The 24860-nt window shown below is 31.5% G+C and overlaps 5 protein-coding genes and 2 non-coding genes across 8 annotated transcripts in view; 3 read left to right on the forward strand and 4 right to left on the reverse strand.

The window, feature by feature from the left end:
- The first annotated feature begins 119 nt into the window (after positions 1 to 119).
- Positions 120 to 7771, forward strand: LOC101507032 (histidine kinase 1). 2 transcript variants are annotated; one of them, XM_004512092.4, is made up of 13 exons: positions 120 to 476; positions 747 to 989; positions 1328 to 2128; positions 2778 to 3025; positions 3533 to 3692; positions 3971 to 4097; positions 4211 to 4300; positions 4453 to 4647; positions 4750 to 4819; positions 5160 to 5202; positions 5428 to 5568; positions 5767 to 6834; positions 7300 to 7771. In XM_004512092.4, exons 1-13 carry the CDS (start codon positions 291 to 293, stop codon positions 7513 to 7515), a joined length of 3588 nt encoding a protein of 1195 aa, XP_004512149.1. In that variant the 5' UTR covers positions 120 to 290; the 3' UTR covers positions 7516 to 7771. The 2 variants fall into 2 exon arrangements, with proteins under 2 accessions (XP_004512149.1, XP_004512150.1); XM_004512093.4 differs by having other exon boundaries at positions 1331 to 2128.
- Positions 634 to 706, reverse strand: TRNAK-UUU (transfer RNA lysine (anticodon UUU)). The gene has a single exon. It is a non-coding gene; the product is annotated as a tRNA-Lys (tRNA).
- Positions 7772 to 7832: 61 nt separating the features above from the next.
- Positions 7833 to 7906, reverse strand: TRNAI-AAU (transfer RNA isoleucine (anticodon AAU)). The gene has a single exon. It is a non-coding gene; the product is annotated as a tRNA-Ile (tRNA).
- Positions 7907 to 8019: 113 nt separating this feature from the next.
- Positions 8020 to 9830, reverse strand: LOC101507560 (L-ascorbate peroxidase 3-like). The gene is made up of 9 exons (XM_004512094.4): positions 9635 to 9830; positions 9398 to 9522; positions 9264 to 9313; positions 9111 to 9176; positions 8980 to 9028; positions 8814 to 8896; positions 8642 to 8721; positions 8421 to 8523; positions 8020 to 8310 (listed from the first exon to the last, which is right to left on the reverse strand). Exons 1-9 carry the CDS (start codon positions 9736 to 9738, stop codon positions 8131 to 8133), a joined length of 840 nt encoding a protein of 279 aa, XP_004512151.1. The 5' UTR covers positions 9739 to 9830; the 3' UTR covers positions 8020 to 8130.
- Positions 9831 to 11949: 2119 nt separating this feature from the next.
- Positions 11950 to 16371, forward strand: LOC105852673 (protein ALTERED PHOSPHATE STARVATION RESPONSE 1). Its single transcript, XM_012719051.3, has 4 exons — positions 11950 to 13122; positions 13337 to 13545; positions 14074 to 14297; positions 15368 to 16371. Exons 1-4 carry the CDS (start codon positions 12393 to 12395, stop codon positions 16155 to 16157), a joined length of 1953 nt encoding a protein of 650 aa, XP_012574505.1. The 5' UTR covers positions 11950 to 12392; the 3' UTR covers positions 16158 to 16371.
- A 572-nt stretch (positions 16372 to 16943) lies between these two features.
- LOC101508187 (L10-interacting MYB domain-containing protein-like) lies at positions 16944 to 20177 on the reverse strand. Its single transcript, XM_012719052.3, has 3 exons — positions 20066 to 20177; positions 18592 to 18945; positions 16944 to 17697 (listed from the first exon to the last, which is right to left on the reverse strand). Exons 2-3 carry the CDS (start codon positions 18943 to 18945, stop codon positions 17155 to 17157), a joined length of 897 nt encoding a protein of 298 aa, XP_012574506.1. The 5' UTR covers positions 20066 to 20177; the 3' UTR covers positions 16944 to 17154.
- A 3052-nt stretch (positions 20178 to 23229) lies between these two features.
- Positions 23230 to 24860, forward strand: part of LOC101507874 (3-dehydroquinate synthase, chloroplastic) — a 3760-nt gene continuing 2129 nt past the window's right edge. The window contains exons 1-4 of the mRNA XM_004512095.4: positions 23230 to 23633; positions 24079 to 24229; positions 24326 to 24493; positions 24592 to 24818. Of these exons, the coding sequence (XP_004512152.1) occupies positions 23308 to 23633; positions 24079 to 24229; positions 24326 to 24493; positions 24592 to 24818 (872 nt within the window). The 5' untranslated portion in view covers positions 23230 to 23307. The remainder of the gene's footprint in view (positions 23634 to 24078; positions 24230 to 24325; positions 24494 to 24591; positions 24819 to 24860) is intronic.

Genomic DNA, 24860 nt, shown 5'->3' on the forward strand with positions numbered 1-24860 from the left:
TTGATACATTTTATAAAGGTGAGCAACAAGGTCAGCATTTACTCCCTTAAAAATAATTTAAAAAACTTATCCTTTTGCATTAAATTAAAGGCACACACTATATATAGAGAATACTGAAAACATAGTGGTTTCTCTCTGTATGACACACATGCACAAACATAAACAAAATTGAAACCTCTATAATCAATTGCTTTATAAGCTCATAAAAATATGGCAGTGAGTTATGGCATCAAGCTTACACAAAATCACTTCTAAAAGTTCTTTTATGTTCAGCAAGTTCAATCTCTCCAATGGGTAATAAGTGCATATACATGTTTAAGAGACTATTCAGGTTTGCCACTTCATTGAAGAAAAGTATCACACCAAAAGGTAGAAGAATTTTGCACAGGGATGTGGAAAAAGAAGAATTTCAATATGCTAGTAGTCATTGTCTTTCATCCTACTACAGTGTGTTTGTGGTTAGATTAGCAATCATGGTTAGTGAACAAAATGTTATGCTTTTTTTATTACTTCAATTACTATATAGTTTATTTATCTTAAAAAAAAAAAAATAGATGAAAAAAAAAATTAATATATAGTTTATGTATGTTAAAAAGAGAAAAAAAAATTTATTTGTAAAAATAAATATAATTTCGCCGTCTGTGAGAATCGAACCCACGACCACGTGGTTAAAAGCCACGCGCTCTACCAGCTGAGCTAAGACGGCTAGTTGTTATTAACATTATAATTATTTTTATTATATTCAGGTAATGCTGGCTATATTGATAGGACTATTGACAATATTAACATGGCATTTCACAAAGATATATACAGCAAAATCACTTAGTAGTTTGGCATATGGTTTGCGTTATGAACTTCTTCAACGTCCAATTTTGAGGATGTGGAACATTTTGAATGCTACTTCTGAAATTACAACTGCTCAAGTCAAGTTGTCTCAGTATGTTATCAGACGTTACAGCAACTCTGCATCTCAAGCAGAGCAAGTTGAGGTTCATTTTATTCTTCCTTTATTTCACTTTTTAATCTTTTATATTATGCATGAACAAGCATGTGAATAATCAATTCAGTTATGGATCATTTGGTTTTTGATTAATTAGTCCTTTTCAATTGGTCAATTTAATCATTGAAATTGTATTCTGTCAAATTTGGACTCAGTGTTTTCTGAGTATATGCCACATCAGTTTTAAATTTTGTTATACCTTCGTAATATATTATTTGTTAAATAAAATTTTGAGATAAACTTACTCTTATATTTGAGATTCATATTGGCAGTTACCATAATATTAACCAAATTATTATTATATACATGTGTTGGTTTTATTTGTAGCAGCTGTATGAAGCAATGAGGGCAGTAACATGGGCACTATTTGCTAGTAGAAAAGCTCTAAACTCAATAACAATCAATTACAAGAATGGTTTTGTTCAAGCATTCCATAGAGATCTAAAAGATAACAACACATTTTACATATACTCAGATCTTTCAAACTATTCCATGGTAGCCACAACCTCAAATATTGTCAAACCCCTTTCATCTCATCAATCTTGGGATGATAAATCTCTTCATGGTAATTTTTCAGCAATTTGGTATAGAGAGCCACTTGATCCAGTCACAGGTGAAAAAATTGGAAAAGCAATGAAAATTGCACCTGAAGATTTGATAAACATAGCAGGACTTTCTCAAGTTCCTGATGGTTTAGCTACATGGCATGTTGCTGTTAGTAAATTTACAGATTCACCCTTGCTTTCAGCAGCATTGCCTGTTTGGGATTCTTCTAATAAAAGTATTATGGCAGTTGTTGGTGTGACAACTGCTTTTTATAGTGTTGGACAGTTAATGAGAGAGTTAGTTGAGATGCATAGTGGTCACATGTATTTGACTTCACAAGAAGGTTTTTTACTTGCAACTTCTACTAGTGCACCTTTGCTTACAAATTCAACTAAGCCACCAAAGCTTAAAATGGCTGTGGATTGTGAAGATGGTGTTATAAGACTTGGAGCTGAGTGGTTGCAGAGAACATATGGTAACCATTTGTCTTCAACTCATGAGGTTCATGTTGAGAATGCTAAGCTAGGTCATCAGCAATATTACATTGATACATTTTACCTAAACTTGAAGAGACTTCCTTTGGTAAATATATAAAGTTACTGCCTTGCCTTGCCTCTGGTTGTTACATTTGATCTTGTTTATAAGTTTGCTTTTAAAATTTAAGGTTAAATATGTTTTTAGTCTCTATAAAATTCGTGATTTTTTAAGTTTAGTCCTTATAAAAAAGTTTTGTCCAATTTTTGTCTTTATCTTTGTTTATATAGGAACTAAATGCATATACTACTATGTTTTGTAAAAATTAATAAAAATTAGGACTAAAATTAAATAAAATTTATGTAAGGACTAAACTTAAAAAGTCACCATTTTATAGGGACTAAAAACATATTGAACCTTAAAATTTATAAGATTTGCTGATGATAATTAAGGTAGAATATTTATAGATGATCGTCAAAGTTTTATATATGGTTCGTAACCACAATTATGGCCGGTGATGCCAAGGTTTTTTTATGTCTCCACGACCTTATTGAGATATCACTCATATTTGACTGTAATTTTTTTCAATATAAAAGATCCATGATTTAAAACCTTGGTGGTCACTCTTTTTTTCAAATAATACTATTAAGCATAAATTCCAAGGAAATAATTTTTAGCCTCTATTTCCTTTCTGCTTTAGGCATCCAATCATATAGTTGTATTTTTGTGTACAAATTTTAACCTAAACTTTGTGCAGGTAGGTGTAATCATCATACCAAGAAAGTATATAATGGGGCAGGTGGATCAGAGAGCCTTCAAAACTTTGGTTATTCTGATATCTGCATCTTTATGTATTTTTGTCATTGGATGTGTTTGCATTTTGATATTGACAAATGGAGTGTCAAAGGAAATGAATCTAAGAGCAGAACTCATAAGTCAGCTTGAAGCAAGAAGGAAAGCTGAGGCATCAAGCAACTATAAAAGTCAATTCCTTGCAAACATGAGGTTTTTTTTTCAACTTCAGTTTAACAAAAAAAAAATTATATAACTTTTTTATCGAAGTATTTAAGCTTGTGTGGAGAAACAACTGATAATATATGCACTTATAACATAAATGTTTATGTATGAGCTATTTTTGTAACACAAGATAAAATAAAGTCAAATTGTTTGTTATAAACTATTTTTATAAGCTATCGTGGATAGTTTATGAAAATTAATTGAAAACAACTTATGAATATGTCGCAAGTTATTTACATAAGCTCCTCCAGACAAACTTATAAGTGTTTATGTTAATAGATAAGCTCGTAGTTATATAAGTAAATCCAAACAATAATTTAGAGAATAAAGCCACAAGTTCTATTTAACAAATCTTTCTCCCTCTAACAAATTAACCACTAATAATTTGGCTATAAAAATAAATAGCTGTGACATGTACTATAACTATAAAATCTGACATACTTTTTTGTTAACAAATGTGCTTCATGGTTTTAATTTTTGTTGTGTGTATTACAGTCATGAATTGAGGACACCTATGGCAGCAGTAATTGGATTACTTGACATTCTTATATCTGATGATTGTCTCACAAATGAACAATATTCAACAGTTACTCAAATAAGAAAATGCTCAACTGCTCTACTCCGTCTTCTTAACAACATATTGGATCTAAGCAAGGTGAGAGAGACTTATTTGAGCTTATATAATGATATAAGCACTTGTTTTGGGAGAGCTTATAGAAATAGCTTATGACATTTCCATAAGTTGTTTTTAGATGAGTGCAACTTATACATATGCACTTATATGATAAACGCTAATGCTATAAGCGTTTAATTAAACTGTTTATCCAAAGAGAGTCGTCTAAGCTTTTTATTCAAGAGTATTTGAAAATTAATTTCGCTATATAACAAAACTACACTTCAGCCAAAAAGCTTCCTAATATTTTTATAATTTAGGTGGAGTCAGGAAAACTTGTCCTAGAAGATGCAGAATTTGACTTGGGACGTGAACTTGAAGGACTTGTAGATATGTTTTCTGTTCAGTGCATTAACCATAATGTAGAGACTGTTTTAGACCTTTCTGGTATGTTTCTAAATTGATTTCATGATAGACTTTAATTTCAATGTAAGATAGATGATTAGAGAATATTTTAACAAGTTTTTGAAGCATTTAACCAATAAATATTTTCCACGCAGATGATATGCCAAAAGTAGTTAGGGGTGACTCTGCTAGGGTGGTTCAAGTTTTCGCAAATTTGATCAACAATTCAATTAAGTTTACTACATGTAAGTCAAAATGTGTATAATGTTCTAGTATAGTAGTCACAATATTGGTAATGAAAAAGTTTGCAAGGTTGAAATATGAAAACATTACTAATTTTAAAAATAAGTGTCATAGGAGACTAATCTAATTCTAAACTTTTATAAATGTATTACAGCTGGTCATGTTATTCTGAGAGGATGGTGTGAAAACCTGAATTCTTGCAATGATAGTCCAAATTTTTATCTTGATCAGAAGAAATCAAGGACTTTACATAAGAGCAAAGAGAAGCCAAATGCAAATCATGCAAAGAGAATATCTATGAGAGATAACAAAATGATACTTTGGTTTGAAGTTGAGGACACAGGCTGTGGTATGAACCTCAAAACTACATTGAGGACTATCCCTTTTTGTAAAAATTAAATTAAATTCAAGAATAAATCACAATGTTTTGATTCTTATGTATGTGATTTAGGTATTGATCCAAGCAAATGGGATTCTGTGTTTGAAAGCTTTGAGCAAGCTGATCCATCAACTACTAGACTGTAAGCAATTTTTTTTAACATAGACAAGCTAGGAAATGAATTTGATGCAATTAGTTATCACAATAGTTAATGATCTCGGTAGTTGATGAAGATTAGATGGTTGAGATTAGATGTAAAAATCTGATGAAGATTTGCCGCAATCAGGATGTGAGTCATTTGATCTTTAATCACGGACTTAGATCAGCTGACTACAGTGACTGCAGAAATTGTTGAGTGTAATGAACTTGATCTTGATATTATTATATAAGATTATCATTAGATTTCAAAATCAATAGTTTAAGAACTTTTTGAATGCTATGGACTGAAGATTTACATTTTTTTAATCCTTTACTTATTTCAGGCATGGAGGGACTGGTCTTGGTCTGTGCATTGTTAGGAACTTGGTGAGTAAGACCTCAATTTGTAAAGTTTCATAATAAGTAAATTACAATATTATTCTTTATAAATGTGTTTGATGAAAAAAAAAAGACTGAACCAAATTCCTATAGTCAAGTAACTACGCATTTGATGCAGTCACGCGATCTAGATTGTCGGACCAAAATCAGACAATCCACATTTCTTTCGGTAAATTAGGTCCACGTGATCTCATTGTTAGTGTTGGATGGCAGGTTAATAAGATGGGCGGAGAAATCAAGATTGTCCAAAAGGAGGGTCAAGGAACATTGATGAGATTATGCTTGCTTCTCAGTGCACCCATGGTTGTCACAGAACAACACTGTGAAGTAAATTTGACAGACAATGGCTTAGTGGTGAGTACATAACTCTTCTTGGCAAATATAATATTCAAAACGTTAAGATTTAAATGTACTTTTGGTCCTCCCGTGTTTGTACTGATTCACGATTAATCACGATTTTGGTCCCTATATTTCTAAATCCGAAAATATAGTTATTAATTTTAAAAATTTCATTAAATTTCTCCTACCACTGAATTTTCTGTGTCAATGCAGGTATTGCTTGCACTGCAAGGTAACATGGGTAGATTAATAACATCAAAGTGGTTACAGAAAAAAGGGGTGTGCATAATGGAAGCATCTGAATGGAATGGACTAACTCAAATTTTGAGGGAACTCTTTCATCATGCAAGAAGTTCAATCAATAATAATAACTTTGATGCACACTATCCAATAAATCTTGAAGGATTTAAGTCCAAACTACTCAGCATCAAAGATATGAGAAACCCAATTTTTGTCATTGTTGTTGACATTGGTTTACTTGACTTAAGCACAGATATATGGAAGGAACAGCTTAACTTTCTTCACAAGTATTTTGGTAGAGCAAAATTTGTATGGTTGTTAAATCATGACACATCAAATACTATAAAGATGGAGCTTCGTAGGAAAGGACACATACTAATGATTATTAAACCTCTTTACAAAGCAAAAATGGTTCATATTTTGGAGGCTGTTATAAAAGAGAGAAATCTTGAGCCTCAAAAGAAAAACATGAATGGTCCAAAGGGTGATTTGCATGAGTTTCTTGAGATTGATTCAACTCATTTTGATGCTGCTAGCTCTGATGATTCTGACATATCTGAAAAACCATTTGATTCTAATCCTGTGAATAGTATTAATGGAGAAAAACCATTTGTAAAAGATCATATGAGTAACTGTTTGGCTAGATTAACCAATGAAAATGAACATTTGGAAGAAGAATCATTGTCCACTAAAGAAACAAATTTTACAACAAAGGCTCAAAATGAAGATTCTGAATGTGAGGGGACTTATAGAGTCACTAGGCCAAGTAAAGCAGTAAATGATAAGAAATCTCTTGAGGGTTTAAGGATTTTGCTTGCAGAAGATACACCAGTGATTCAAAGGGTTGCAACAATAATGCTTGAAAAAATGGGAGCTGTTGTTGTTGCTGTAGGTGATGGACAACAAGCAGTAGATGCTCTTAATTACATGGTAAGTGGTGAAGACTGTAGAAGAGAGTCTCTTCTGAAGGAAAGAAATACAAGATCCCAAACTGAGATTTTGAGTTGCCATCCATATGACTTGATCCTTATGGATTGTCAGGTATGAGCTCGAAAAACTATATACCAACCAATATAGAAAATACTATCAAACATTTAATCATATATCACTATTATGTTACGCCTTAATATCATTTCTTAAATTACTTGTACAAATATCTATATGACGATGTATTATTGGATGTTTGTGTAAAAATATTACACTCTCAATTGCATAGATATAATTAAGTCATACAAGAATACCAACAACAATTGCCATAAAATGTTAGCAAGTACCTAAGTAGTGCCCCAATATGTAACTTTTTTATATGATAAGTGAATATCAGCTTATGATATATGTTCATTAGTTATTTTCAGCTTATTTTTATAATTTCATCAGTATAGCTTATATACTCATATGAAAGTCGTTTGACTTTATTTTATCTTTTGTTAGAGAAACTTGATTTAGTTGTTTATTCAAACAATGCCTTAATATACTGATTATTTATGTGTCTTTATGGAAAACAAGATGCCAAAGATGGATGGATATGAGGCAACAAAAGCAATAAGGAAATCAGAGGAGGGAACAGGAAAGCACATTCCAATAGTTGCTCTCACAGCTCATGCAATGTCTTGTGATGAAGCCAAATGCCTTAAGGTGGGAATGGATGCTTATTTAACAAAGCCAATTGACTTCAAGAAGATGGTTTCCACCATTCTCTCACTCACTAAATCAACAACTTGACTTCTCCTCAATAGAAATGTATAGAAGTTTATATACCACATATTAACATCACAAGTTACAGCTTGATGACATCATGTATTCTAAAATGTAGATCAATTTTCCTTACTGAGCTCACTTGTATTGTTTCAGTAAACGGCTATAGTGATCTTTCTGTGTACAAACTTATATTCACATGCTGCCTAATAAAAATAAATTTAAATGGCAATGTAGAAGGATTAATTTTGATTATGAAAGTGTGTATGCATTGAGAATGCAATAGCAGAAGAAAATTGGCTATAATCAAATATTATTAAATTTATGGAAAAAATAAGAAAAATTGGCCCATGCAGGTCTCGAACCTGCGACCTTGGCGTTATTAGCACGACGCTCTAACCAACTGAGCTAATGGGCCAGTTGAAAAATTAGAGCATACGTGCTATTTAACGCATTTTCTTTCCAAAACTATGTTTGGCCAAAATTTGTGACTTTGTTTTGCTGATAATTTTCAAAAGATACGATAAAATGTAAGTTAAATTTAAGTAGTATATAAATGCTTCTGAACTTCACAACTTATACATGATAGTATTAATGTTTTTATTGGGAACAAATTAATAACATTCAATAAATAATATTTTGTCAATATATTTTTTTGTTGAGTTCTAGTAAGTAACCGAGGATCACAACCGTTGAGGCAATAGCAAATCCAATAACTCCCTTGGCCAATTTAGAACGATAATTGCAATTAGGATTAATGAACCCTAATTCAGACAGTTTCTTGTGTGAGATTGCATAATCTCTGAAAAAAGCATCCTCATCCTAATACACAGTATAAAATTATTAGTAACTAACTCCAAAATCATATATTATATTATTAGTATAAATAAACTATAGAATGAATAAATAATTTGATTTTTGAAGGTTAGTACCTTAGCATAAAGTTCAACATACTTGCGGAACACAGAATCTTCAATTAGAGCCTTGTCTGTGGGAAGCTTCAATAACTCTTTTGATTTTGAATTCAATAGTTCCCTGTTTAATTAGTCTTGTGTGAATTAAATTCCAAATTTTCCTATACATTAATTTTCAATTAAATAAATAAATTAACAATGGGGATGTAATTAATTAATTAATAAAACAAAGATCTTACACAAAATAGGAATTATCAAACTTATTAGGGTCTCTTGTCCATTGACCTTCAAAGTCAGAACGATCTTTATGTGCCTTACCCTTATGAATTAAAATTAACAAAAATGTATAGTATAATATAATATCAAAAAATTATATAAAAGAAGTGTTGGATTTATGATTAGTAATCGTACCAAAGTGTGTCCTCCGGATAGAGCTACAATGTCTCTATCATTTAGACCCATACGATAAAAAATGTCCCTTAAATGCGATGCACCTAAAATTTGATTAATCAATGAAACCATTTTAAGTAATTTTTGAGTAAAGACTAATAAAGATCCAACAACATGATTTAATTACCCTTTTTGGCATCTGGAAGACGACCTTCTTGTGGAGATTCCAATGAATCCTAATAATAAAATAAATCAAAAGAAACAGCTACTTACTATTAATTCAAATAATAGTACTAATAATGAATATATATTAATTACCTTTCTCCCAGGAAGAAAATGAATAGTTGGACCACCAGTGACTTCTACTGCTACAACACCAGCTAACTGAAATATTATGTAACCATATATTACCAACTATAGTAATTAATATCTTTAATTAATATCATAAACAAAAAAATTGAAATAACTTACTTGGTAAAGGTCGGCATATGAAATTTTTGGGTGTTTAACCTTCACTTCCTCTGTTCTCAAACAATTAATTAAGCAGAGTAAAAACAGATATTAATTAATTGATTATTTATTATTTAAAAGTGTATTTCACTCACCACATAATTCAACAGCTGTTTTCAAACCCTTGTTAGCATCATGATTAAGCTCTTGTTGATTCCTTATAGAACCATTGGGACCTCCTGTTCTTGTTTTAGCATCGTAAGTACCAGCATCGTGCCATCTATTTTTTTTAGTTACGCTCAAATAAGTTAGTTACTTAATTTTAATTTTATTTCACTTGTGTTCACGTAGATTATTTGAATGTAACTAGATGAAAAAATAGAATTACATACGCTAATCGAAGCATGAGAGGAGCACATTTTTTATTGGTGATAAGAGAAGCAAGTTGAGCACGAGCCTCCTGAATTTCCTTAACATATTCTGCATCTTGAGCCATAAGTTAATTTGTGAAAGAACAAAATATATCTATATATGGAAGGTAGAACAAGCAAAGTATACAAAGAGAGAGGGTTTTGCGTGTTGTAATTGTGATATTTCTGAAGGGGTGGGTTAATTAGTTTATATAGAAGAGAATTACCAAGATGCTCACGAATTATGATTACATGCATACATGCAAGTAAAGGATTGATTTTATTCCTTTGCTGCATTAAGACGAAAAGGAAATTTGTTTTTTGTTTTTATATATATAAACTTATATCACTTCTACAAAATTATCTTATTGAATGGACGTGTAAAAAATGTTACACAGTTGGTACATAAAAATTAATCTAATAAAATATATCTTTACAATCAAGACAACTATATTATCATTTCGTATTTGTACTACTTCTGTAATCTGCTTGAACTTTTTAAATAAATAAATTTAGAGATTAATTTTCAAATACCATAAGTGTAAAAAAATTATACATTTTGTAAATCATAATCACTCGAATATGTAAATTTAAAAGTTATTATAATTTAAATTAAACGTTTTTATTGATATGGTCATTATGACAATGTAAACAACGTATACCATCAATAAATATTATAAAAATTAGTAGTTATGTTAGTTTATAGGGTGCGAGTTCAATATCTCTTTTTTAATACTTTTTCTGTAACTTTTAATTCTTCAACCGGAGTTATAGATGCAATAAATTTCTTATCGTTTTCTCTTACATTTTTTGAAAATAGATTCAAAATTTTAAAAATATCAAATAATGTTTCCATTTTAAAAATGCATTTTTCTTAATCAATTTTTCATCTTCTTGTGCTTCGTTTAGAAAGAAAAATAACGAGAAAAGAAAAAGGGAAAGATTTTGGAGAACTTCCATAAATTCTTCAAATATTTTATAAATGATAAGTGAATCAAATCAATATACACCAATATCATCTTACTAGGTTGAATTGAGACAAACTCAGCCCCATAAAACTTGTTACAAACTCAATCCCTATAAAATTTGATTCAAGTTTTGTTGTGAGAAGATTGATCAAATATTAAAAAACTTACTCCAGTCGTCCCTAATTATAAACAAGTATTGAAAAATATTAAATGTGATTGTCGTTGTTGTGGACGAAGGAGTAATAATTTTTGAAGCAAATTCCCATACCACTAGTACCCAGGGAGAGAATCCGTGAAAAAGATAGCCTTATTTATCGATATCGAATTACTAAAATGCCCTCTCCAGTAGTCCATTTAAAATAATCCGAGGAATGAGTATACATACCCATCCGTGGATCCGATCTGGCACTGCCACCTTTATTTTGGCCATTGCCTTCTCCCTCTGCTCTGCATCATATTCATGCATGCTCCTTCACGTTCTATAAGGACCACTTTTCATCAATATTTTATTTAGATCTATAGTAACTATTTGTCCACTAAAGTATATTAATTATAAACAATTTTTTTTATATATTTTTATTTTAAATAAATAATTTAAAATTGCAATTTTAATCTATTTATTTTTATTAATTTATAAAATTAATCTCTTTATTTTAAAATTTAATAATTTTATTATTAATTTAAATAATATGATACGATAAAATAAAATTATAATAAAATTCTATAAAAAATAATGCATATAATATTAATTAGTAATACGATGATGGAAATAATTAATATTTATTTTTCATTTTGCATTGGTGAATATACCATTATCATTAATATAGAGTGGAAAATATTAAATTAAAAGAAATAAATATAATATTAATTAGATGGTATAATAAAAAGTAATAATTAATAATACATTGTAAATTTTTTTAAAGAAATATTACATTGAAAATTGTAAATTAAAAAGTTTCTTTCATTTTTTTTACTTTTTATAAATGAATAATTCATTATAAGATAGATGATGTATTTTATAGTCTTAATTATAAAAAAATACTCATTAAAATAAATTTTATTTCAATTTAATCATATAAAACAATTTTATAATATCATATCTAACAAGAAATCACCGTTTTATCAAACTACACCCTTGGTGAACTTATATTTGTTTGATCAATCTTCAATAAAATACTAAAAATGCTTGCAATTTTGTAAAATAAAATAACCATATTAATTGTTGTAAAAAAAAATCAATAAAACACTATTCCATAAGAAGGGGTATTTTGGTCACAAAATAAAAACACACTGTCCTTTTTAAAACTTCACAGACTCTCTTCCCAAAGCCTCCTTCTTTGTCCCTCTCTTCTCAAAAAACAAGTACCTATAACCTATCACTCTTCTTTTCCTTTCTCCATTCTTGCAATCTTCTACACTTCATACAAACTACTCCTAAACTAAACTACATTCTCTTCATTCATTCAATTGCTTTCAATTCAACCACAAACACACACAACTACACAAGCTAGTGTTACACAAACGGCTTATTTAAAGTTCTTGTTTTTTCCACCCCAAATAAATAAATAAAAACAAAAAGAAATCACCTTTTCCACTTGCCAACCAAAACCACAGTTCGATGCATTTCACTTTTTGCAGAAACCACCACTACTCTCTCTCTCTCTCTCTCTCTCACTCTTCTGATCTAAACATGTAGCACACAAACACAAACAAAACAAAAACCACCTTAACAAAAAAACTATTCTGTGTCGTGTTTTCTTTGAAAAGCAATAATGGGTTGTTGTTACTCAAGAGTAGAGAGGGAAGAAACGGTGTCGCATTGCAAATCAAGGAAACGTTACATGAAACAGTTGGTTGAAGCAAGACACGCTTTTTCAGCTGCACATGTTATGTACATTCGATCTCTTCGTTCAACTGGTTCAGCTTTGTTTCACTTTGCAAACGCTGAAAAAACCACTCATCTTAACCACCATCTTCCTCCTGAGCCTCAGCCCATTCTTCCGCCGCCTCCGCCGCGGGCTCCGTCGCCAATGCCGCCGCCTCCTCCACCGCCGATGAGTCCGAGTATCAGTTCTTACACATGGACTTCCGGGACGGCTTCCCCGGCTCTTCCACCGCCACCGCCTCCACCACCACCGCCGCCGCCGGTGATTTCTTCCGGTTGGGATTTCTGGGATCCTTTCATGCAGCAACCGCCGCCGCCTCCTTCGTCGAGGTCAGCGACGGAGGAAGAGTGGGAAGCCACTACTACTACTGGTTCTGAGGTGGTGGTGATGGCCGGTGGTGCGGCGGCGAGTATGGCGACTCCGGCGTCTGGTGTAGTGGGGTATTCTAAAGAGACACCAAGTGAGCTTGCAATGGTGGTTTCAAGGAACAGTAAAGATCTTGTTGAAGTTATCAAAGAGCTTGATGATTACTTTCTTAAAGCTGCTGATGCTGGTTCTCATGTTTCATTTCTGTTACAAGTTCCAAGTTCTGGTTTTTCTGTTCATAGTAAAGCAAGTAAGTTTTACATGCATGTCATTATTTTTGGGTTTTATATTTTAGTGTGTTAGCTTATTTGAGATTTGGTTTTGGGAGTTAATGAAGCATTCATAATTTCCTTTTTTAGTTTATCTTATTTAACTGTTTAGTCTTAATTGTTTTTGTGTTGTTCAACATATTTCATTTTTGAAGTTTGAATTTTGAAGATTGTGTTTGTACTTGTTGGTGGTAGGTAAAATGTACGGAAATGGATGGAGTTTGAGTCCAACAATGTGGAATTGGGGTTCAAGTCCTAAACTGAATGGATTTGGTAAGATGGCTCATGAAACTCATGTTTCTGTTGGTAACTTTGGGGCTAATAATGGTGTTGGAAATGGTGGACATTGTTCTACTGTGGAGAGGTTATATGCATGGGAGAAGAAATTGTACCAAGAGGTCAAGGTGGGTAGCTCTAATTTTTTTTTTTTTTTTGTTCTATGCCCTACTTAGAGGATAATAATAATAGGGAAATAAAGGTTGAAGAAATATTTGTCTTTTTTAGGCATAAACTTGATGTGGGTCTATTAAAAAAAATCTTGTTCTTTGCAACTAACATTATGTGGATGACTATTTGCATGTTTGGATTTATAGTGAGTTGGCAAAATCACGGTGTGTCACGGTGATTTTGGAAAAAGCTACCCTTTGAAGCTTCAACAAAATCTGGGTGAAACCGTGATTTTACTAAATTCGCCAGCAATCCAAACATACACTAAGGTTTTCTACTAGTAGTTAGTTATGTCATGTGTTCATTTATTTAGTTCATGTTTAACTTCATCTTGCCTCTTCTTTTTGAAATCTTCAAAGCAAGGTTGAAGAACGATAACATCATTTTTTCAAAGAGGAAAATCCACCCTTTTATTTTTTTATGGTGATTTGATAATTTCCATTAATCGTTGCTCAACTACTGTGATATTTTTTGGTTGATTTAAGAATGCTAAAACAATAAAGATGGAGCATGAGAACAAGGCGGCAATGGTAAGGAAGCTAGAGATGAGAAGGAGTGACTATGTAAAAACAGAAAAGGCAAAGAAAGAAGTGGAGAAATTAGAATCACAAATGATGGTTGCTTCACAAGCCATCGAAAGTACATCTGCTGAAATCGTCAAATTAAGGGAGACAGAACTCTACCCTCAACTCATTGAGCTTGTCAAAGGGTTAGTCTTCTCACTTTCCTTTGTTTCACTTCAATTTTATACACAACTTTGCTTAGTAGAAAATAGTACTGTAGTATAGTAGCACCTCATATTGTAGCCGTGTCTAGTCTCCAACACGGACACGGCACCGACACATGTTGGTACATTCAATACTTCTATTTACTTAAATTATTATGAGTCTACATGTTATTAAAGTGTTAGTATCATTGTCATGTCCTGTGTCGTATTAGTGTTTCATAGGTCTTGAAGCATGGATTGTATTTTGTTTGGTTGAGATCCCTTTGGAACAGTGGTGACAGCTGTTAGCTGTATGTAGTTTATAGAGTGAGAATCAAGTACTAGGAATTGGTTCAGAGTACACACGTAGCATGGGAACAGTAGAAAACATTGTTTTAAGTTTTAACTGTGTTTCTCACTTTTTTTTGGACAAAACAAATACTGAAGACCTTTGTCTTCACAAGTACAATCCGTACAACCAAAAACTCAGTTTTTGAACAAGTGAGGTGAAGCCTCTCTAATAAAGCCAACCCTTTTTCTTGTTTTTGGTGATATATTGTTGCTCTGTACCATGTATTTTCCCAATGGACTATCATTAGGACATAGATGTTACGGGTGTTCCTGCATGATGGTTCTTTTCTGACTGTTTTCTGCTTGTAAATCATGTTATACCTTTGGTAAATCACTAGTACAATACACAGTTTAGAGACAGGTGGAAAAAAGTGGTACCTATTTGTCACTTTTGATTTTCTAACAGAATGTGTAGGCACCTAGGCAGCACAATTGCTGCCTCCTGTATTTTTCATTGCAAGTGACATCACTGACATAACAAAAAAGATTCTTTTCTTAGACTCATTTAACGTTAGCAACTCATTTTAAATTGTGAAACAAGTTGATGAATAAATCAGTGGTTGATATTATATGTATTTGCAAACAAATCACAAGTGTGTTAAAATATCAGTTCTTTATTTTCTCAGTTTATTTATTATTTTGTACTAATTTTAGAGGTTCGGATTCATTGTTATTTAATAAAATTAGTCTCATAATGCATTATGTGGTTCTTGTGTTGGCAGGTTGATGTGCATGTGGAGAAGCATGTATGAGTGTCATCAAGTCCAGGAGCACATAGTTCAGCAACTGGAATACCTCAATACCATTCCATCAAATAACCCTACATCTGAAATTCATAGACAATCAACACTTCAGCTGGAACTTGAAGTACAGCAATGGTACCAATCCTTTTGCAACCTCTTCAAGGCCCACCGTGACTACATCGAATCCCTCACAGGTTGGCTAAGGCTCAGCCTTTACCAGTTTAGCCGAAACCCTCTTAGCAGAACCACCGAAGAGTCAAAGATATACACTCTCTGTGAAGAATGGCACCTTGCTGTCGGTCGTATACCTGACAATGTAGCATCTGAAGGAATAAAAAACTTGTTGACAGTTATTCACGGCATTGTAGTTCAACAAACAGAGGAGCATAAACAAAAGAAGAAGTCAGATTCTGCATTCAAAGAGTTTGAGAAGAAAGTGGTTCAGCTTAGATCCTTGGAGTGCAAGTACAGTCCGTACTCCATGACAGAATCATCTGGTTCTTCCATCAGAAGAACAAAGGACCCTGTTGTGGAGAAGCGAGCTAAGGTGGAAGCTTTGAGAGCAAAGGCTGAAGAGGAGAAGACCAAGCATGAAAAGGCGGTGAGTGTTACAAGGGCAATGACCCTGAATAACTTGCAAATGGGTTGTCCTCATGTTTTTCAAGGGATTGTAGGGTTTTCAAGTGTGTGCATGGAAGTTTTTGAGTCTGTATACAACAAAGCCAAAGCTGCCGAACAGGAGCATGACGTGAAGAGAATATTACCTTAGGAGAATTGACATGGATCTGTATAGATGATCAATCACCCTTTTGGCTATGATCTGTAGATTGTATTTATTTATTTACACCTAGTCATATCATGAATCACCGTGATACTCCTCCCATGCAGACCGACTGCAATGGAGACGAGTGGAAGAGTGAAATCGAATTTTCTTTTTGATTCTCAGTCAAGTTTGGTATAAAATCTTCATTTGAGTCATTCTACATTCAGCGTGTTTGGAAAAACAGTAGTATGGTTCTGAACGTGTGGTGGCCGACACTGCTACGAGAGGCTTCACGCTAAACTTCTCGTGTGACTATTGAAAAAAGTTGTTTCCAAATGCAAGCAGTGGAACTAGAAGCTGCCAACTTTGCAAACATTGAAGCACTTATCACTTGGTTCAATTATGGTAGTGTTAATATAATTGATATAAGTCGATAAATATAGGAGTGACAACTGAAAAAATTGTGACTGTGTTGGACTTTCTTTTAAGGTGGTTTTTGTGTGCCCTTTTTGGTCAAAAGATATGTTTCCATTTAACAAAAAGTAACATGGCCTTGGTCTGAGTCATGGCGTTCTTGTGGACCCTAAAAAATGTCATGGCCTACTAAAAATTATTTATAAAAAAAATCACTTCTCTTGTCTCATTCACTCTTTAATTGCAAGAATCATTCATTTTTACAAGAACTACTGACCCAAAGTTGGTTTTGTGTGTGCATATTCTGTTCTGTCTGATTTCTGCAAGAGTTTAGCTTAATGTTTCCCAGCAATGGATAAATCAATTTCGTGACACAGATTTAATTCTATGATTAGCATGGTTGCATGTACTGTTGCCAATCAAACATTAATGTCTTTTAACTCCTTAACTTATGGCCATTGAGCCAGCCTTTGAATAAAAATAAAATAAAATAACTTGTGAAAATTTCAGCACTAATGGATCAAAGTGGCCAAAAGGAAATTTTTTTCTTTTCTTTTTCCATATTTTCTTTTTCCATATATTTTTCAACCTATCTATTGGATGCAACAGCACACTTGCGGAGTAACCAAGTTAAACGTTTATCCTTTTTTAGAGACAAAAATATCTCCCTTGCATTAGGTTTGTTGAAAAGATCTAGAGCAGCAAAATACAGTTGTTGATCAACACCTTGCATCAAATCTATGTCCTTAATACAGTCAGCCATGCTGTATTTAGAGTTACACTGCTCTATGGCAGCTGCCCTCATCTTTGAAGCAGATGCCATCTCCAATATCGCATCTGCAATAGCATCGTCAACTCCTTTACGCCCTCTTTTGCGACTACAAGTTGCCGTAGATGTAGTAGGTTGAGCTGTTTGAGGATCGTTTGCATCTTCCTCGTCCTCGGATTCAGACGAAGACTCCTCTTGGTGTGTGTTCAAGAACTCCGGACACGGGGCTCTAGGAGTATGTTCACCCTCAGATGCCGCTATATATTCATGCTTTCCATTGGTTGCTGACTCGGAGAATATCGTACATAGCTCCTTAAAGATTGGGCAGCCACCACTTTTTACAGTCTCGGCATCAGGATGGTTCTGTAATTTATTTATTCAAAGATCATTTGTTGAGATTTAAATAACTAGATAGTTGTCGTGAATGTGCATTGCATATTATTATAATCTTAATTGTTGATTTTATAATTAATGACTATACTCCTCAATTTTCCCTCATTAGTAAATCCCCTTACTTTAAAAGAGGAGTAAATCCTAATAGAAACAAGTTTTACTCCACAGAAAAAGATTATGCCACCATTCTCAAGAGTTACATTGTTACCATCACTCCCAAGCCCTAAATATTTTATCACTAAAAAGAAAAAAATAAAATGTAAACCAGGATCTAGTGAATTTCAAATAGTTTAAATATGTTTTTATCCCTGCAAATATATTACTTTTTTCTTTTGGTCCTTGTTGTTTTGTTTTAGCCCATGCAAAATTTGCTTATGTTGAAATTAGTCACATTAATATGTGTAATATTCATTTTAGTCCTTACGTAGCCCATATTGGAGATACTAAAATCAAATACTCTACATATGAATATTCATTATAAGGACTAATTCCAACATGAACAAACTTTCCAGGGCTAAAACAAAACAACAATGACCAAAAGCAAAAAGTAATATATTTGCAAGGATCAAAAACAATTTTTTTTACAGGGACTAAATTTGAAAACTGATATATATTTGCAGAAACCAAAAACATATTTAAACCTAATCGCAGATTGACTAACTAGCTACTTGGTTGTATCTCAGCCAGCTTGGTATGAAAAAAATTCAAAAACTGATTTTTCATATAAAGCATCCATTAATTTTACCCTCCATTTTAGGTGAAAACCAAAATAACCAATGACCATGTGTTCAAAGTTCCTCCCCAAGTAGGACCATTTTCTGGCATTCAATTAATAACAACAAAACACATGGTGGATGAGCATACCTTGATGTATTCAGTCCAAATTTCATCATCTGCCCTTATAAATCCCGTGGCTTCATCCCAAATAAAGTCACCATGATCAAGAATGGACTTCACAATAACATACTGCCTCCTCAACACTGAATGTCGGTTTTTGAGTTGTTCTTTATCCCATTTCAGACCTGTTTTTTGGTAAAATCCATCACAAATATATTTCCATGCTTTCTTATTGAATGAATTGTTTTGTTTATTCCCTTTGTGTACTTGGTCAACCATCAGGTCTGCCAGTATCTTAGTGAGTGATGTTGTCCACTTAGCTCTTGACTGCTCCAGCTGCTGAGTTTCTAGCCTTCTTGACCTTATAATTTGACCTGCCATCTATCTATAGTTTAACAAACATAAGTGCTCAATAGAGACAAGTATAAACACGTACAGTCAAACACAATACACACTCGTAAAAACATGTGCACACATAGAGAATGATCATAGCAAGAGTGAATTATATAGTACATGGATATGAGATTCTAGTTCGCAATGTCCAGCAATAACTAAGAGAATGCATGAAAACAACAAAAATGCAAATGCATATGAAATTAGACCATGATGAACCGTATGAGGGCACATGAAAACAACAAACAGACAAGGAAAGAAATCAATGTCAACACACACAATAACAAATAAAATAAAAGGAAAATGCCATGGTGACTCAAAACTTGCAATATAGCTTCGATATTTGCATGTGCGTACACACACACATGAGCAAAAAAGAAAAGTAAAATGTCTGGCGAAACTCAATATAGTCTAGTCTAGATATTTGCCACTGTGTGGAAGATGAAAGAATACAACAACAACCAAGCTTTATCCAACTAAGTAAGGTCAGCTACATGGATCAAACAACGTCATAAAGTTCTATCATATAACATATTTCTTTCCATCTCATTAATCTCTAGGTCTTTCTCGGTAGTGTCTCTTATAGTTTTTCTAATTACCCTCCATTTGATCTACTCTCTTTACTACATAATCTACTATTAAAAGCAAATTCATAAACTAGATTTATTGGCACCAGCAAAGAAAACCCACATCAATTAAAACAACAAATTTCCACTCAATTAACATCTAAATTGATACTTCAAAAGCAAAAACTAAGGAAACATCCCAAATGGACTATCCAATGGATGCAAAATAAGCTTAAAGTTAAGCTAGTAATATCCCATTGCATATGTAATTGACAACTCTACATGCATACAGTGATGAATCAAAACCTCCAGAATCAGAGAAAACTCAGCAACAGGCATGATTCACTGTGCCAGAAAACACAGCAAAAAGGGCAAAGAAATAAACTTCATATCATTCAGAATAATGGGAATCAGATGCATGTTAACTGAAGCATTCTACGTTGGTGAAATCATGATTTTAAATGAATTGATTGAAGAAAATTACATGCTTTTTGACCCTTTTCAAAACCCTAAGTAAAGCAGAGAGAAGAAATAAAATTTACCAGAGAGAAACACCAATCTGTTTTTCTGATTACAGTTGATCCTTCGATGTGGTTACAGCAATGGAAGTAGAACGGGAAAACCTTGTAAACGAACCTCTTTAGCCAAGGAAGAAATAAAATAAAATAAAATAATAATAAACAAGGGTATTCATTTTCAAACTATCCTCAATTAACTTTAATTTTTTTATTTTAATCAATATTAATATATTGCATTTATTCACATTTAATTCAAGAGATTAATTTTCAAACTAAAGTTTTGAGAAATTACAATAATTTATATGTATCATATTTATAATTAAAATCAAATTTGCTATGGTGTGATGATTATAATTAATTGGTAGTGTAAACATTCACTATAAAAATATATTTTTAGTTTATTTAATTCAAAAAGATTAAACATTATAATTGCGAATAATTTTTAAAAAGAGATAATACATACTCTATTTATATTATATTAAATATCTTATTTGTAATATTTATTAGTCTTATGTTATTTGTTTTTTTATAGTATTAAAGAAATATTTATTATCTTTTTTTACCAATATACCTTATTTATTATATTATATATCAACTCATCTAATTATTTTGTTGACCACATTTAATAAATACATTTTAATAAATTATACTCGTTTTATGAATGAAATCAACACAATTAATTATTTTTTTTTATAAATAAAACACTTATAAATAAATAAAATGCATAATTAACTAAATTTGATGTTACAATACATGTCGAAGATGTTAGTCTCCTACAATATGACAAATTGCAATTTAAATCTTAAGTGAGAGATGTCTATTTTAATGTTTGATAATGTCACAAACAAAATTATATCCCAGAGGATTGGGTCCTGGAAAAATATACACACAAATAGAGTAATGTGCGTAGTCAAATTATTAGCGCATCCACAATAAAGTTTTATTCATTTGAGTGTTTAAGCGAGTGACATGTGTACACACTAATTATTTTATAACCTTTTGATGATAGTATTTAATAAACATTAATATCTTTAAACAGGCAGATAAAATAAATAAATAATTTTATATTATTATATATTAATAGGTTAAATTACATTCGTGGTCCTTTAATTAATTTCAGGTAATATTTTAGTCTTTTATATTTTTTTTTTCGACTTGGTCTTTTGTTTTAATTTTAAGTGACAATTTGATATTTTATGTTTTAAAACACTGTTATCCTTTTTTATACAAAAATTCAAAAAAAAATTCAATCAAAACTCATAAAATTAATTATATTCTTCAGTATAATACAAATTTCATCAAATTCGTAATGCAAATCTGCAAATAAACTCATATTTTCATACTTTATTTGACATTGTTAGGAATAAAAGACTAAATCAGAAAAAAAAAAAAAAAAAAAAAAAAAAAAAAAAAAAAAAAAAAAAAAAAAAAAAAAAAAAAAAAAAAAAAAAAAAAAAAAAAAAAAAAAAAAAAAAAAAAAAAAAAAAAAAAAAAAAAAAAAAAAAAAAAAAAAAAAAAAAAAAAAAAAAAAAAAAAAAAAAAAAAAAAAAAAAAAAAAAAAAAAAAAAAAAAAAAAAAAAAAAAAAAAAAAAAAGATAAAGGACTAAAATGTTATCTTAAATTAAGTTAAAGGACCGTAGATGTAATTTAACCTATTTTAATATAATTTATTGGTTAGACCCACAAAAAAGTTGAAAAGTACTGTAAACACCAAATTTTATTGTGAAAATATTAGCGATCACATTTGTTTTCGTCCTACAAAATTCAACATGAGAATTTTCAAAATAAATACTCAACACTACAATCTTATATAAATAACACCAAACTCAAAAAAAAAAAAAAATATTGACCAAGAATGAAAATTATCTACTACAATTTGACATCCAACTTGAAAGTAACTTTTTAAATATTTAATTCAATCATTCACGAAGAGACTTCATATTAACCAAAAATTTATTTCAAATGATATAGAGGTGAGAGACTTTAAAAAATAATCTACTAAAAATTAATCCCTTAAACGCATATTTGTACGTTAAATAATTTGTCTTAATTTCAGGTAACGTTTTAGTCCTTTATCTTTTTTTTTTCCCGATTTAGTCCTTTATTTCTAAGAATATCAAATAAAGTATGAAAATATGAGTTTATTTGAAGATTTGCGTTACGAATTTGATGAAATTTGTATTATATTGAAGAATATAATTAATTTTATGAGTTTTGATTGAATTTTTTTTTGAATTTTTGTATAAAAAAGGATATCATTGTTGAAATTTTAAAACATAAAATATCAAATTGTCACTTAAAATTAAAATAAATGACCATGTTGGAAAAAAAAAAGATAAAGGACTAAAACGTTACCTGAAATTAAGTTAAATGACCATAAATGTAATTTAGCCTTTAAAAAAAGATAAATTAAACCTTAACAATGAATCTTTAAGAAGTAGTAGGTTAGACTTATCATTTGGTAGTTGTCGAAGCCCTACCAATAAAAAAAAACAAAGAATTATTGAAAATAAGATTTAAGTAGTATTTTTTTTCATATTGTAAGTAAGATTATAGATGAATGAACAATCAGCTAATATTTTTAATGTAGACTCATATTCATGTTTTGTAAAGTCTTGTTCGACTTAGTCTATTTTTATCCCATAACCACATATATTATTAGTCTTTAATAAATTATTTATTTTTTACACAAAGGTGCGTTTGATTTGCTAAAAGACAGAGAATTAGACAAAATAACTTTTATTCTACTTTGTTTAACTTAGAATCTGGTATGATGTCCGAACAAAAATAGTGAAGAAATAACTAATAAATTAAACAAGAATAATAATTTTTATCCGATTCTAAATTATGAGACAATTTTTTTATATCAAGTACAAACTATAAAAAAAAATAAAAATATTTTCTACTCAAATTTTATTATTTCTGCGTGCTCTCTCATATCTCCTCCCCTATTTTAAATATGTTAAATATAGTGTAATGTAAAATTGTTTTGTACGATTCTGTTATGTCTAATATTTACTATGTTGGGAATCAACCATTTTTAATATTGCAATAAGCATTGTTGAGTCAAAACTAAAAGAAAATAGCATAATTTATTAAAGTATAAACACTTTTTATTTATTTATTTATTTCTATTTTGTAGAAAAGAGTTGCTTCACCTAACTCAACCGCAGTCATGATCCTTGTTGAAGAGCAAAGATGTTATTATTCTTACATTCTACACTCACCAACCACCAAAATACACTCTCATTTCAATTCCAATTCCAATGGCTTCCACATCAACCCATTTCTCTCTATCCCCTTCTCTCAAACAACATACTTCAATCCCACAACCCATTCATTTCTCCTCACTTCAAAATCCTAAATTTCTCCATCCCCAATCTTCATTCTCCAACAACCATTTTCCAAAATTTTCCTCTCTTTCTAAACCCTTAAGGTCACCAATATGCGCTAGCTCCTCTCAACTAATGGACCCTTTTGCAGCAAAAACCGAACCCGGGATTCCCACTATTGTTAACGTTGATTTGGGTGATCGGAGCTATCCAATTTACATCGGATCCGGGTTGCTCAATAAACCCGAGCTTCTCCAAAGGTAATAGTAATGTTAATCAAGTTCGTTAAAAATTAATTTTTTCGAATTTTTTATTTGTCAATTTAACCTAATTGATCATTAGTGGTGACACTGGACCAAAAACTTGCTGGATACAATACAACTTCAATTTTTATTTTGTGTGTAGATTTCAACTTTGTCAATTTCCAATTAATTTGTAGTGTAACTGAGTGGTTGAACTCAATTAGTTAATGAGTTTTAGTGAAGATTGAATCGACTGAGTTCGAACAATCCTTTGTCAGACTATACTTTCCTCGGGACCGAACTCTGGATTATTATGACACATTTCCTCATTGAACCAAAGGGTTATGACAGAAAATTTAAGTTGTATTGTAAATTGTATAGTGTTTTACTCAATTACTAACATCCATGAGAGAATTAAATTTCATAATGAGGCACTGATTTAATTTCATGTTTATAATAATAGGCATGTCCATGGAAAGAAGGTCCTTATTGTCACCAACAATACGGTTGCACCTTTGTATCTAGACAAGGTTGTTGATGCTTTAACAAGTGGAAACCCAAATGTTTCCGTTGAGAGTGTAATTTTACCGGATGGCGAGCAGTACAAGAACATGGTAGGTCTTTCTTTTATATTTGAATTGGCTGTCACGTGTGTTGGCGCTCTTGGTAATCGTGTGAAAATTGATTGTGTTGATGTGTTCTACTGATAGGATACTCTTATGAAAGTGTTTGACAAAGCTATTGAGTCTCGATTGGACCGGCGGTGTACTTTTGTTGCCCTTGGAGGTGGTGTGATTGGTGACATGTGTGGTTTTGCTGCTGCTGCGTTCCTACGTGGTGTTAATTTTATTCAAATTCCAACTACTGTTATGGCACAGGTCTAAAACTGCTCTTTTTAAATTTCTTTTCATGATGTATGTCAATTAGATTTGTTATCTCTTTTCCATATTCATTGGATTGTGTATTATGCTTTTAGGTTGATTCTTCTGTTGGTGGCAAAACTGGGATAAACCATCCCCTTGGCAAGAACCTGATCGGTGCTTTTTATCAACCTCAGTGTGTGCTTATAGACACAGACACATTAAATACATTACCGGAGAGGGAACTGGCATCAGGGTTTGCAGAGGTTATAAAGTATGGACTCATTAGAGATGCTGAATTTTTTGAGTGGCAAGAGAAAAATATGCAGGCACTGATGGCTAGGTAAAATCTTAATTTTTGTAGTGTAACAATCTTTCATTCCTG

The sequence above is a fragment of the Cicer arietinum genome, chromosome 8, assembly GCF_000331145.2.
Source record: "Cicer arietinum cultivar CDC Frontier isolate Library 1 chromosome 8, Cicar.CDCFrontier_v2.0, whole genome shotgun sequence".
NCBI classification, from domain to species: Eukaryota; Viridiplantae; Streptophyta; class Magnoliopsida; order Fabales; family Fabaceae; genus Cicer; species Cicer arietinum.

Excerpts from the sequence above, each read along its gene's own strand:
- LOC101507560 (XM_004512094.4), bottom strand. The coding sequence starts at position 9,738 with ATGGCTCAAGATGCAGAATATGTTAAGGAAATTCAGGAGGCTCGTGCT. Across the intron at positions 8,897-8,979 it reads TCTTCCAGATGCCAAAAAGG|GTGCATCGCATTTAAGGGAC; the intron begins GTAATTAAATCA and ends ATCAAATTTTAG. Across the intron at positions 8,722-8,813 it reads TATCCGGAGGACACACTTTG|GGTAAGGCACATAAAGATCG; the intron begins GTACGATTACTA and ends TTAATTCATAAG.
- LOC101508187 (XM_012719052.3), bottom strand. The coding sequence starts at position 18,945 with ATGGCAGGTCAAATTATAAGGTCAAGAAGGCTAGAAACTCAGCAGCTG. Across the intron at positions 17,698-18,591 it reads TTTGGACTGAATACATCAAG|AACCATCCTGATGCCGAGAC; the intron begins GTATGCTCATCC and ends AATAAATTACAG.
- LOC101507032 (XM_004512092.4), top strand. The coding sequence starts at position 291 with ATGGGTAATAAGTGCATATACATGTTTAAGAGACTATTCAGGTTTGCC. Across the intron at positions 4,648-4,749 it reads AGTTGAGGACACAGGCTGTG|GTATTGATCCAAGCAAATGG; the intron begins GTATGAACCTCA and ends TATGTGATTTAG. Across the intron at positions 6,835-7,299 it reads TGATCCTTATGGATTGTCAG|ATGCCAAAGATGGATGGATA; the intron begins GTATGAGCTCGA and ends ATGGAAAACAAG.
- LOC105852673 (XM_012719051.3), top strand. The coding sequence starts at position 12,393 with ATGGGTTGTTGTTACTCAAGAGTAGAGAGGGAAGAAACGGTGTCGCAT. Across the intron at positions 13,123-13,336 it reads TTCTGTTCATAGTAAAGCAA|GTAAAATGTACGGAAATGGA; the intron begins GTAAGTTTTACA and ends TGTTGGTGGTAG. Across the intron at positions 14,298-15,367 it reads CTCATTGAGCTTGTCAAAGG|GTTGATGTGCATGTGGAGAA; the intron begins GTTAGTCTTCTC and ends TTGTGTTGGCAG.